Here is a 13167-nt window from a genome sequence, read left to right on the forward strand (position 1 = left end):
CTTGCCCACCTCTAAAGGATTGTTGTGATTATTGTTGTGTGCTGTCAAGTTGGAACTGACCCACAGCTGACCTGCCAGCAGCTTTTCAGAGGCAGTTAATTAATTGCACGAGAGGAGACTGCTCATCTTTCTCCGGCACAGCAGCTGGCATGCCAGCGTAACTACGTGCCTTGGGGATTGCATCACAGCTTCTTAGCACTACGTTATCCGAGCTCCCAAGTTGTGACAGTAGGAATTAAGGGTTAGTTACCAACATTCCTTTCTTTATCTAAGTAAACTCTTTACAATGGGCTTCTTCTTAAACAACTTTTTCTTTTAATCACTGTTTCCTCTCATACAGACAGTAAATTTTACAAATTATTTTGTTGTGCTCCTTACATAAAGGACTAATCCAGTAGAAAAATGACTTTTAATAAGAAAAATGAAACATAACTTGGCTCTGTTACACATCGGAAATCAGTAATTTAATAAATTTACTTCCAATCATTTGACTTAATTCTGCCTAAATTCATTAATCATATAAATATAAGGACAACCAGCTTAAATTATATGTAAGACTAAGGCAACTTCTGTACTAATTAATCATTACATTACATTAATAAAAGTATAACCTTCCTATTCTACTTCCTTCTCTGACAAATAAGCAGTATTAAAAGAGATGCTCTAAAGGGGACCTCTAGTGGCAAGTCCACAGGGAATCACACTGCCGACCCAAAGGCTGCACACCTCCCTGGAGGGTGGAACCCACCAGTGACCCCCTGTAGGACAAAGATGGGCAATCTCCTCCCATGCATTTCATAGCCTCAGACAATCCACTGGAGGGGAGGCTATGAGTCAATTTTGACTCAATGGCAATGAGGTGAATGACTTCAGTATTTATAAAAACAGTTCCTTATACTGCTGAAAGTAATAAAACCCCTGCTGTTTCCAAGGTAATTCCAAATCACGGCGACCCCGCATTACCACACCAACTGTTCTTGAGGGTTTTCTTCATCTTTCTGAAGCAGATCACCAACCTTTCTTCTGCTCCACTAAGTGGCTTTGAATTGATAATCTTTAAATTAGTGATTATGGTCAAATACAAATCATTTGTACCATTTAGGCACCTGAACAGTAGACTTTGGTAGAGAAGTAACAGTCATAGGGGAACACAGAATTTTGAACAAGTTCATCCAAGGTAAGTATTTGTCCTAATCTGAATACATGACAGTGAATAAAACCATAAATGGAAATTCATTTCATCACTTACCAAAAGGTGGAAGATCCTTCACAGGTACTTTTTTCCGTGAAGGATAAAGGGACACAGCAGGAACCTGAAGTCCTTGGTTGATTTTATGTGGCGCGGGCTGAGGCTGAGGCTGAGGTTGGGGCTGTGCTTTCTGCTGCGACCCTGCTCTTGGAGCAACTGGGGAGGTCTCTGACTTGACAGGCTTTTTGTCCCCAGGATTTTTAGGCACTGGTAATTGATTTGAAAATGGAATAAAAAAAGTCAAGGCGTTAGTAGCTATGATCAACATAATTTTAGAACTGTATATGCATTTTCTGCAAATAGAATATTAAAATGCATGTCATTTTCCTTCTGCTTGCAGAGAGGAACAGGTATTAGGATAGGACTAAACCTAATTGTAGAAAACAATAAAGACACTGCATGGCAATAATATTTACTTTATTAAACACATCTCTCAAATAATGATGAATATTGCATTAAAAATAGAACTAGAAGAATGTTGATAGTTAAATTGTATTTTGTGTATGTCACCAGCTGCTCCTCAGGAGAAGGATGAGCATTCTCCTCCTGTGAGATTACCTGCTTCTGAAAACCTGCTGGTGGGTCAGCTATGGTGCAGTTCTGACTCTACAGTACACAACAACAACAACACATATATAAAAATAGATAAAAGATGAAAGCTGCAAGTTTAAGACCACTGAAAGTTATGTTTCTAAAAATGATGCAAAAATTCTGACTCTCATATATAATAAGCTAGATTTTAATTTAGTAAGTAGTAATAACTGCAGTGTTTAAACTATCAAAGTTTCTCAAGGAGTATTATCAACTATGTTAGCAAACTGTGGCCAACACAGTTTGAGATTTCTAATTGGCACAGATGGCAAGCCAATTTAAGAGGACAATCAAATGCTACATATGAATATCTTAATAATCACAACAGCTCTAGGACATGTACACTTTTTACATACAAGGAAACTAAGTAGGGAGCTAAAGTAACTTGTGTGTGGTCACATTCTAGTAAGATGAACAAGCAGAACTGGAACTCAGAACGAGAGGATAAACTTCAGGTTAAGTTCTTCACAGGACCAGACAGTGCTTTCATAGGTCAGAGGTAAGTGCAATAATTTGAATCTTCTCAGATCTTTTTATTAATTACATTTTCTAAAAGGCATTTTAAAATTTGCCTACAGACAAATCATACATGGAAATATCACAGATGGAAAATGCATCAGTCTCACAAACATAGCAGGAGATGGATGGTCAATCTCTTCTAGTGCCTCTAAAAACCCACTAGAGAGTCAGCTATGGGTCAATTCTGACTTGACAGTACAAAGCACAAGTATAGATGGTGATTAAGAAAATGGACTAAAATTTTAAAGCATGTATATATTAAGATAAAGAGAGAGATAAATTCATATGACAGCTGAATGCTGTTCAAATTTAAGATACAAAAAGGCAGCAAAAAGGTACTCAGTTCTGTGCTCTTCGGAGCCAGCTCATTCCCTCAGATGGCCCCTCATTTTATAAGCACCTCTGTGAGAAGACGAGTGACAGAAAAGGGAGTCATGTCTTCCCATGTGCATCCCTTGTTCTGCGTGCTAGTTGCTCCAGGAGGAAGCAAACCAGCAGCCACTCCAATGGGCCAACCACATCATCCTCCCCATGTTGAGGCCTGGGCCGGGACATTGATGCATTATTTTCAAGAGTGGCACTCAAGTCCAAAAAAACCCCAACATGCCTCAGGACTGCTGAATATTTAATTATTTCCCCCTTTACATGAAGTTCTATTTTGTCACCATTGCACAAAGAAAAAATCTGCATTCCCAAACACAGAATCTGTAGCCACTTTAAGGAAAACAACTCACATGTGTTGGTTGCTGGCTCGCATTGCAGTGATAATGTCTGAAGGCTCTCCTCATCCATTTCAAGCTCCAAATTGGACAGGTATTGCTTTACTTTGCGTGCCATTTGGGCATCTTCATAAAGCTTTTTGGCATTGAGAAAGGAACTACGGCGTACCCGTTTTTTATGACCACCTGTCTGAGCAACATCTAGCACTGTTGCATTTGTACTACCCTGGCTGAGAGACCTAGAAGATGAAAAGGTAGAAATGCAGCTCATTCTAGCATGAGATTATATACTTGAACCATGACCAGATTTACATAAATAGTCTATGCTCCAAAGTGTGTATGTCTCACTCCACTAAGTAAACTTAATGCAGAGTAATAAGATTTTTTTTTTTTTTAGTTAAAAATTTTCCATACATACATCCAATCCTCACTTATTGGCAAGGTAAGGTTTCAAAGATCAGATTATTATGCAAAAATAAGTATTATGAAAAATAGATGACCATACTGGATCAAAGCAACTAAAGATGGACATGTTATTACATAATTGCTTTATTATGTAATTATACAATTGTTAAACTACTGAGGAGTATGGCTCAGCCAAGCTGCCACATTACTTTAACTGTCAAAGCTAGATATATGTTAATGAATAAAACAATTGGACAGTAGATCCCCCCCCCTTTACTTCTATTGTAACACAAAACATCAGCTAATTAGTTGATAAGTGAGGAGTAAGTGTATATACAGGTACTGCTACTTTCTATTTCAACTAGGAAATTCCACTTTTTTATATCTACTGAGCATTTAAGGCAGTTCTCTCAGAGAAGCCAGCAAATAATAAGTTATATGTAAGAGCTCATGCAAGAGTATACAGCTACAATCATGACTTAAAACATTAAGCCTACTTCTTCTAAAAAGAAATTTTACAAAGATTTAAAAAAAATTAGCTCTAATGTTCACAAGCATTTTCTGACTCTGGGTTGAGTGGGGTGAGTTTTTAAGTAATATAGTCAATCTGTTAATAAAATGGTCATGCAAATGTAAACGTATGTATGGAAATTATTTAGCACGTAAGTTGTTAAAATTCTTTTTAAAAAGGATTCATGGTTAGTTGAGCTGTAAAAAAATTAGTTTTATCATCCTGGGGCACATTTTATATTTATTTACTTCTCAAGTATCTATGCGATATTACTTTAACTGAATAATTTTCCTTCCCATATTTGCCCACGATCTGGACTTTAGGTTTTCCTCATTTTAAAAATCACAAATTATACTGAAATCTATTTTTCTGAAAACTGAGAAGTATGCCTTTCCTACAATTCCCCAGAACTATCACCAGTCATTTCATAGCTCTCATGGATCACGATCTCAAGAGCAAAAGCCCCACAAATGAAACTTGAAGTCAGTTTTTGCCATCTGAAATTCAGCTAGAGCAAGAGGGTTAAGGGAGGTAAAAAAAAGGCAAAAATGCAAAGCATCGGAAAATACAGTATGGAAGGAAATAACGCAATGAGCAGAGTTAAGAAACATGGGTAGGTAGGCGAGGTCTCCACCACTTACCCCAAACTCCTCCACTTCTTCTTCCTGTAAGTGAGAGCCATGGAGATTGAAGCATGGGTGTAGAGAGAAAGACAGATCACAAGCTCAGAAAGAGAGGACTAGACTTCTGGATAAGCAGTACTAGAAGCCCACGAACATTAAAATGCATAACCACCTCTCACACACAACTCTATATGAAATACTTTTCTGACTCCAAAGAAGAACATGGTTCAATTTTTTGTTCTGAAAGAAAACAGACCATTTTCTCTCTCTTCACTTAATCAATCCTTTTGACTATACTAACAGCTAATCTGGTGGGGCCAGATTATTCAATAAGCAAAGTAACCTGGCACAGATCAGTCCAATTCTCCCTTTCTACTAATTTGCAATGCAGTATCTTATCTGCCCTTCCCCATGCCAAAGATGTGGTGAAACTCTTACAACATTTCTTATCACAGATTAGCAAATAAAAATAAGCCTGTGTGTGCCTTCCTCAATCCAAGGCAGGTGCAAACTATATTTACTGCTTAGCCCACCTTAAATCTAGTAGGAAAAAAGGAGTCAATACTGTTTGGCTTATATATCATTCAGTTTTTAGTACCCAGTTATGAGTTTTAGTTCTCAAGCCAATGTTCTGAAAAAAATAAGAACTATTTATGCTGAATGTTAAATTACAAATTTATTTTTTAAATTTATTATTCATTTCAATGAAAATTTACAGAAACTTTGGACTTCCACTCATTCATTGTTAAATTACAACTTTTTTAAGTTGTTTTCACTACTAGTCAAGAGGACACTTGATGCAGATTATATTCTAGTGTCTTCTCAGTAGTTTAAAGGAGACTCCAAAAATGTGCTAATATTTGCCATGCCACAGATATAAACATTCAAATGTTCCTCCTAAATTATTAACAAGTTCTCACCTCTACCACCCCTAATCCCACACATGATACTGAAGGTGACAGACTCACCGAGTCCTGAACATGAGGGCTGGGTCCATGTTAACTGAAGCCATTCGGCCAACATGGCGAATTTCTTTTGCAATCATCCTCAACTTCTCAAAATTGACCAGCCCATCTACTTTAGAGTCATTTCCTACAATTAACAAAAAGTAAAAACAGAAATTACAATGACATTGATTCTAGGCTGCAACAAGTGAAGGTAAACATATTGTTTGATGTATTCACCTTCATGAAGAAATGTGAGATCCTTCTTTATAACTGGAAACAGTGGGATTATAGGAGGCTGTAAATTTTGACTATTCAGAACATTGCGATACTTGGCCATGTTTCTAGAAGGGTCAAAAAGGTCTTGGAGATCTTGAAACAGCTTTTCATATTTGTTGGGAAGTTTTTCCCATGTAGTTCGCAGCCTTGCTACTGGTGCCAAGTTTAGGCCGCTGAAAAAAAATGGCATAAAAATTTAATGGTCCATTTTTAAGTAATGAAGGAAACAGAATCATGTTTTATTAATACACAGCCCCTATGTGTGTCTGTTTATATGGATATACATTTTAAAAAGGTGAAGAAACTACTAATGTAAATTCTAGTCATAAGACTAGAAGCTGGATGCAGTGGTCAGAGCTATGGTGTTTTAATCGTTCCCCCTTTATATTACCTCGATCCATAAGCAAAAATCACTAGACTATAGTAAGTGTTAGATGTACCTACTTTGTCCATACATAGAAGAGTGCTTAATACAGAGTCAACGCTGATTAAGTGAACAAATATCCTACCAAAAAAGCGCCATAATAGCAATGAGCATACATGCTCTGTTGGGGACTGCAATATATTGTGTATATCGGGCAGGCAGATTTGTGTCCTAGAGACAACAAGCAGTTTTAGCCACATCTGAGCAAGCATGGGAGTGCTATGCTGAGTCACTGCTTTAAGTGTAACTGTGCATAGTGATTAGTGCACAAGTGTGGTAAAGAGCCACCTTTGCTCTGAGAACTGCAAGACCTTGGTGAAAAAGGTCCTGAGTGGCTTGCACAGCTCGTGCTCTAACCCTCACTCCTCCATCAGCAGCTCCTCCTCGTGCCTTCTCATGGAACCTAAGCATCTGGCATTGGCTAATTGCTTCGGACCCAACATGTAATGCAATGAGCAGGATTTGGACATGACAAATGACACTATTCAAAGAACGTGAATGTGACAAGTTGGTGCTGTGAGCAGAATCTGGACATCACGGGGTCAAACTTTTCAAGAGAGAAAGTTACTAATTTCAGAATCACTCCCACCACCAGGTAGCTTACAATTTCTACTTGTATTTTCTCCGAGCTTCATTCTAGGCACAAAGGAAGAACACTAACATTTATTGAGTATCTGCCTTGTGCTTTTCTGATGGAAGTAAAAACATACATTATTTAGTCTTTTTGACAACTTTGTGGGGTACGGTTACATTTCACATACATACTCTAATATTCTGAATAATGTGCTCAAGGTCACAGGACTTAAAAAAGTGGCGAATAAAGATTTTCTGGGCTTCAATCCAAATATACAAGTACTTAAAATTAAGGATTAAGATTAGAATCCAGAAAAAAAGGGATTGGTTATATGTTTCAATTGAGAATCACAGAATTTATACATACTATGTATGGTATTCCTGGACTGATTTTTAACTGGTGAATTGTTCTGAGTCTTACCTGATGATTGCAAACATTGAGTTAAAATTCTTGCATTCCCTACAATGTAGTGCTATCTTGATGAAATGCTTAATGATCTTCATCCTCTTCAGCTGATTTGTCTCTCTCAAAATTTCAGATGCTACCCAAAATGTTTCCTGGTTAATGACTTCTTCAAATTTTTTCAGGTTGGCACAGCTGGTTTTTGATTTGAGTTTAAATAAATCATCTATATATTCAGTAGGCTCAATGTTGCGGAAGAGTTCAAAATTTCGCATAGAGAGCTGTGTGGCAACTTCCACAGTACTGAGCTGCAGCAGGGAAATTTGACTCTCTCTCAACAATTCCTGAGCATCTTCATCTGAGCAAAGCGTTTCTGTTTCCATGTTGTTTTTCAGATAATACCTATGGGAAACATAAGCATGTCAGATTTAAAGACTAAGCAGCCGTCTTGCTTGCAATTCACTGAACGAATATGCTGCTTTTTAGGCAAAGTCCAAGAGCACATGGAAGTGAATAATGAGAAGATTCTTCACAATCCAGAGAGAAGATTAATTGGTATCTTGTTACCAGAAGTCACTGAAGGAAACTAACAAATCATAGGAATTTCATTTGGGACACCCTATAATTAAACTTTCTCCTTTCTAAATTTTTTCCCCCTCAAAATGACAGAAAATAGCAGTATATTTAGTTTAAATGAAGGAATAGGATCCAGAGGAGAAGATCTGAGACCAACATTCTAATTTCCCAAAGTAAGAGGTGTTAAACTGAATCAGCTAGGTTTACTTATATAAATGGCAAAGCAGCCTGTAATCCACTCACTTCTATTTGTGGTCCTATCAACAGAATGGTCCTAAAAATAAAGCTTAACTTTTAAATACTTGATTTTCATAAAAACTCTATAGGTAAGTGGAATAGGAATTTCTCCTATTAATCAAATAAAGAAAATAGAGGATCCAAAATATAAATGGCTCTAGCTATGCTAATGCAGTCAACGGAAACTCAAAGCTGGCATGCCTTTTTCTAAAACAACTTATGAAAATATTACTCAGCTGTTTGTAATATTTTCCCTGTGCTGGAAGCACTGGTCAGAGTTATAGTTTTAATCTTTTCCTCTTTATACCATCTAGATGCATAAGTAAAACCCACTAGAATATAAGTATCATGAGTATGTTGTGAATGCAAGATGGTTCTTGCCCTGATCCAAATTTCATTAAGGAAATAAGTAAGAATTAGCACAGTAGGGGGTCCTGTCAACTTTGTCTTTTTATGGTTTTCCAAAGTAAACTTTTATTACAGAAAACACACTGGACCACTGTCATTCACTGACTGAACCTCGGTTCTGATTACTCATGCACTTGTGGGATATATCCATCTATAATGTCTTGAAAAAGAACTAGAATCTTGAAACTTCTGCTCAATGGAACCCTGTTATAACAAAAATGTCTTCAAACTTATCTGGTTGTGTTGGTGTTGTAAAACCAGCACAATTAAAGAAATACAAGCAAGCTATAGCTGTTAGTAAGAAAATCACAGTTCTGAATACATTCAAACATGCTTTAGATATGTAATGTGACAAAAACAGTCAAAGTACAATGAAGTACTTTATGGCAGGTACAAGTAATTTCTAGAACTAGTTAATTTTCAATCAGTGCAGAATACATAATCATGAGGCATAAAACTTCCCTTTCAACTTCATTTAATCCATAGTTTGAAAACACACATGACACATATTTATCAGAAGACATCAAGGGGATGACAATATTGTTTTCTCAAAAGTAATACATGATACAAGCACTTAACACAGCAAGGGAATCCAGCTCTGTAGCAATTAAAGCTTAATGACTTTCATAGTATAATGTACAAGGTTGTTATGTGCCCACAGGTCTGAACTGACTCATGGCTTCCTCTCCAGCGGGTTGTAGAGGCCATAAAGTACATGGGAGGAGATGCCCATATTTCTCCCAAGAAATAGCTGGTGAATCAAGCTGAGTACCTAGGGTTGCACCCACTAGGTCACCAGAGTCTCAAATGGACAAAAGAGCTTTCACCTATAATGTAGGTAAATCAAACACACTGCCACACACATCTCCACCTAAATTAATGAACCTACTAGAAAAGTTAAGTAAGTATGCAGAAGTAAATTACACAAAAATATTACTAGAAAATATGTGTTTAAATGTACCTATCCAAGGTAAAGAAAGCATCAGAAGTTAATCTATGACCTTGGAGTGGGTTTACTCCACTACTTGGCAGCTCAGAGTACTAAGGAATAGTGTGAGAAGATGGAACTTGCACACTGGTGGTGCAGTAGCTGCATTCAGGTCACAGTTTCCTTTGTTTTCAGTCCACAGCTATCGTGTATATGCAGTAATCCATGGTGAAAGGAAAGTGCCTTTTTCTTTTAAATCTGTAGGGGTAGTTACTAATTTTAAAAGCCTTTTCAAAGTAGGTAATTCTTAGATTTTGATATTGGTTTGAAAAGAGAACAAAAATATTAAAATAGATACAGATTATATACCTTCCACTGAGCTGTATTCTATCAGCAAGTTTGGAGAGCTGGTCTGGAAGTCTTCTTTGTTTGATTACTCCCTCAGGAGTGACAGATACCTCACACAGCGAATACTGATCTGGGGTTGCAGTAACAGCAAACTCCCTGATAGCCTGGATGACCACTTCTTTTGCTGTGGTGTCCTTACTGATCATGATGTATCGACTTTGTTGATCAGCCTTAAAAACTCTTAGCACTTGATCTGGCAAATCTATAAGAAAGAAAAGTTATCCCCAAGATTTTAATATATGGAAAGGCAATCAAGCAGAGTAACCCCTTGCCCTGAAAACCAAAAAAGCCAAAAACTTAGAGCAGGTGATGCTAAACTTTTCCTGATTCTAGTTCTTCCTCAAAGATTCAGATAATATGCTGATTGCCTGCAAGAACATATCTTCTCCAAATAAATGATCTAAAGGCAAATTGCAAACACACTAATACACAAAATTGGCACGCTGTGAGCAAAGGAAAACAAAATTTTAAATTAGTTAGTTTTTATTATAACCTAAAATTAGTCTTTATTATATTTTTAAAGTCTATTGAGTTGACCTATAGGGGAAAAATAAGCTCAAAGAGATAAATTGATCATATCAAAACATGAAGAACTGGTTCCAAAATTTAAGATCTCTATTAACTTAACATCTGATATAATATATGCCAAACCAAGAAAGACACATATAGGCATTACCATTACAAGGAAAAGGTTGTAAAAAGAAAACAAAAATAGAAGTATGGGGTGCTCACCAGGAGTAGCACTGAAGTCTAAAATGCGATGATGTGACTGCAGTAAGTCAGGATTACTGGATGACAATGTTCCACTGACAGGCAAGGCAGTGGGAATGTGCTTCGTCTGCCTTAATCCTACTATGCTGTCATCTTGAGACTGGCCAATTCCAATATCACTGAACAAAGGAGAAAAATCAGACATTAAGCAATTTGCAAGTTAAATAACTGTAGGACATCAAATCATGATAGGCACAAACCATATATAAACTAAAACCATAGAAACCAAATCTACACCCATCACAACAATTCCAACTCTCAGAGTCAAACTGTGCCATCGAGTTTCCAAGGCTGTAAATCTTTATGGAAGCAGACTGCTACATCTTTCTCTCAGAGAAGCTAGTGGGTTTGAACTGCCAGCCTTTTAATTATTAGTAGCCTAGTGTTTTAACCACTGTAATATTAGGGTGTCACCATAAAAAACTCATATCTCATAAAATGAGTAGTTTTATTTTGAAAGTACTATTTAACTGTTCAAACCTAACCTATTTTGCTCCTTAAGTATTATGTTTCTCTTAAACACGTTTTTAACTAGAAAAGCCCTAACAAATATTAGTAGCTTTTCAGACAAAAATGCATTTAAGAAAATATAAACTCTAATTACTATAGGAAATAAATATTTAAGAGTACATTAAAAAATGTGTTTACTCTCACTCAACCAGTGGCTTTTGGATAAACTGTTTAATAATCTGACCTTAAAGAACTGAATAAAATTAATAGAAGGGGGGCAAGAAACCCCTCCCTCAAACCGTCCCAATTTTATTCTTTAGGATTTCAGAGGAGGAAAAAAATTAAAAAGATCACTATGAAGTCAAATGTAAGGAAACCCTGGCACAAACGTGATTTTTCTAAATTATACAGAGCACGATAAAAGCAGTGGAATTTCTTAGCATCAAAGATACAGCACTTGTTGCACCCTTCTCCCCGCCCACCCCACCTCCAACACTCTTCTCCAACATCACAGCTCAAAGACATCCACCCCCCCCGTTTGCTCCTCTCCTTGAAAAGCAAAATGGAATTACAAAATCTCTGTAATGTTCATAAAAATGAAAAATAAATTAATTTAAAAAAAAAAACACAGCATTTGAAATACAATGAGTCACTCCTCCTTTCTTCCCTCCCTAAAGGCAAAGGTCTAGTTACTCCTTTAAGGTTCCAGAAAAGTGGTGCTTATTACTGAGAGCTACAAACTCACTTCCACTTATAAAAAGCCTAAAACTGAAGATGGCTCCTTAAAGATTATTTGATAGTACATGAAAGTTCCTTCTAGATTTGAGCATCAACTTAAAATGACAAGCATGCAAAATGAATCAACCATATGTGTGTGGTTCTGACCAATTTCTAAAACATTGTTGAAATAAAAAATATACTAACATACAAATGTAAATAAAGTCATTATAAAAAATAGTAAAGACATTTTGCATTTTTAAGGGAAGAGTTATCTACTATTTTAATGTTGTTGTGAGCTGCTGAGTTGGAACCAACCCAGAGCTGATCCATGAGTTTTCAGAGGTAGTAAATTGCACAGGAAAATATCCATCCTTCTCCGGTGGAACAGCTGGTGGATTTGAACTGTGTGTCACTGGGATTGCATTGCAGCTTTTTACCACTAACATCTGTGCTAAAAAGAAAACTAGCAGCACTATTTATCTTTATTTTGGAGGGAAACAGAAGCTATAGAGAGGTAAATAAGCCAGGGAAGAGATTTGAAATCAAGACATTAAATTTCTAAGTAAGTATATATTAGCATACACATCAAAGACTTAAAATATTAAATCATGGAAAACATTAGACCTATTAACATTATCCGTACAACTTTATTTTTCAACCACTTTGCACCTCAAAATATTGGATGGCTGACTCTGAGAAGAATGGGAATCCCAGAACACTTGATTGTCCTAATGAGAAACCTATACTTGGACCAGGAGGCAGTCTTAGGAACAGAGCAAGGAGATACTGCACGGTTCAAAATTGGAAAGAGTGTACACCAGGCATGTGTCCTATCTTCATACCTTTTCAATCTATGAGCAGAACAGATTATCTGGGAGGCTGGACTGTATGAGAAGTGTGGCATCTGGACTGGTGGAAGATTCATCATCAATCTGCGTTATGCAGATGACACAACCTTGCTTGCTGAAACTGAAGAGGACCTAAAGTGCTTGCTGCAGAAGGTCAAGGACTGCAGCCTTCAATATGGATTGAGGCTCAATATCAAGAAGACAAAGATTCTCGCCACTGTGCCAATTGGCAGCATCAGGATGGATGAAGAGATTGAGATTGTTCACAGCTTGAGTTTGCTTGGCTCCACAGTCAACAGTCTTGGCACCAACAGTCAGAAAATTAAAAGATGTATTGCAATGGAAAAGTCTGCTGTGAGGAACCTCTTCAAAGTACTGAAGAGCAATGGTATCATTCTAGAGACTCAGGTGTGCCTGATACAGGTCATGGTCTTTGCAATCACTTGCTATGCATCAGAGTGTTGGACAATGATTAGGGAGGATAGAAGGGGAATTGATGCCTTTGAGCTGTGATGTTGGAGAAGAGTATTGAATATAACACGGACTGCTAAGAAAACGAACAGGTTCACCCTGTTGTTGTT

At 37.0% G+C, this 13167-nt stretch overlaps 1 protein-coding gene across 2 annotated transcripts in view; it reads right to left on the reverse strand.

Annotated features, from left to right (window-relative positions):
* The window catches only part of RAPGEF2 (Rap guanine nucleotide exchange factor (GEF) 2), a 219579-nt gene that overhangs the window by 11746 nt on the left and 194666 nt on the right, over positions 1-13167 (reverse strand). For both annotated transcript variants that reach the window (XM_006892776.1, XM_006892775.1), the window contains 8 exons: positions 10530-10687; positions 9759-9999; positions 7259-7642; positions 5802-6013; positions 5586-5709; positions 4636-4659; positions 3094-3317; positions 1250-1456 (listed from right to left, as the gene is read on the reverse strand). In XM_006892776.1, the coding sequence (XP_006892838.1) occupies positions 1250-1456; positions 3094-3317; positions 4636-4659; positions 5586-5709; positions 5802-6013; positions 7259-7642; positions 9759-9999; positions 10530-10687 (1574 nt within the window). The remainder of the gene's footprint in view (positions 1-1249; positions 1457-3093; positions 3318-4635; positions 4660-5585; positions 5710-5801; positions 6014-7258; positions 7643-9758; positions 10000-10529; positions 10688-13167) is intronic.

Source organism: Elephantulus edwardii, unplaced genomic scaffold (assembly GCF_000299155.1).
Source record: "Elephantulus edwardii isolate Elephantulus edwardi_28Jun2011 unplaced genomic scaffold, EleEdw1.0 scaffold00119, whole genome shotgun sequence".
Classification (NCBI taxonomy): domain Eukaryota; kingdom Metazoa; phylum Chordata; class Mammalia; order Macroscelidea; family Macroscelididae; genus Elephantulus; species Elephantulus edwardii.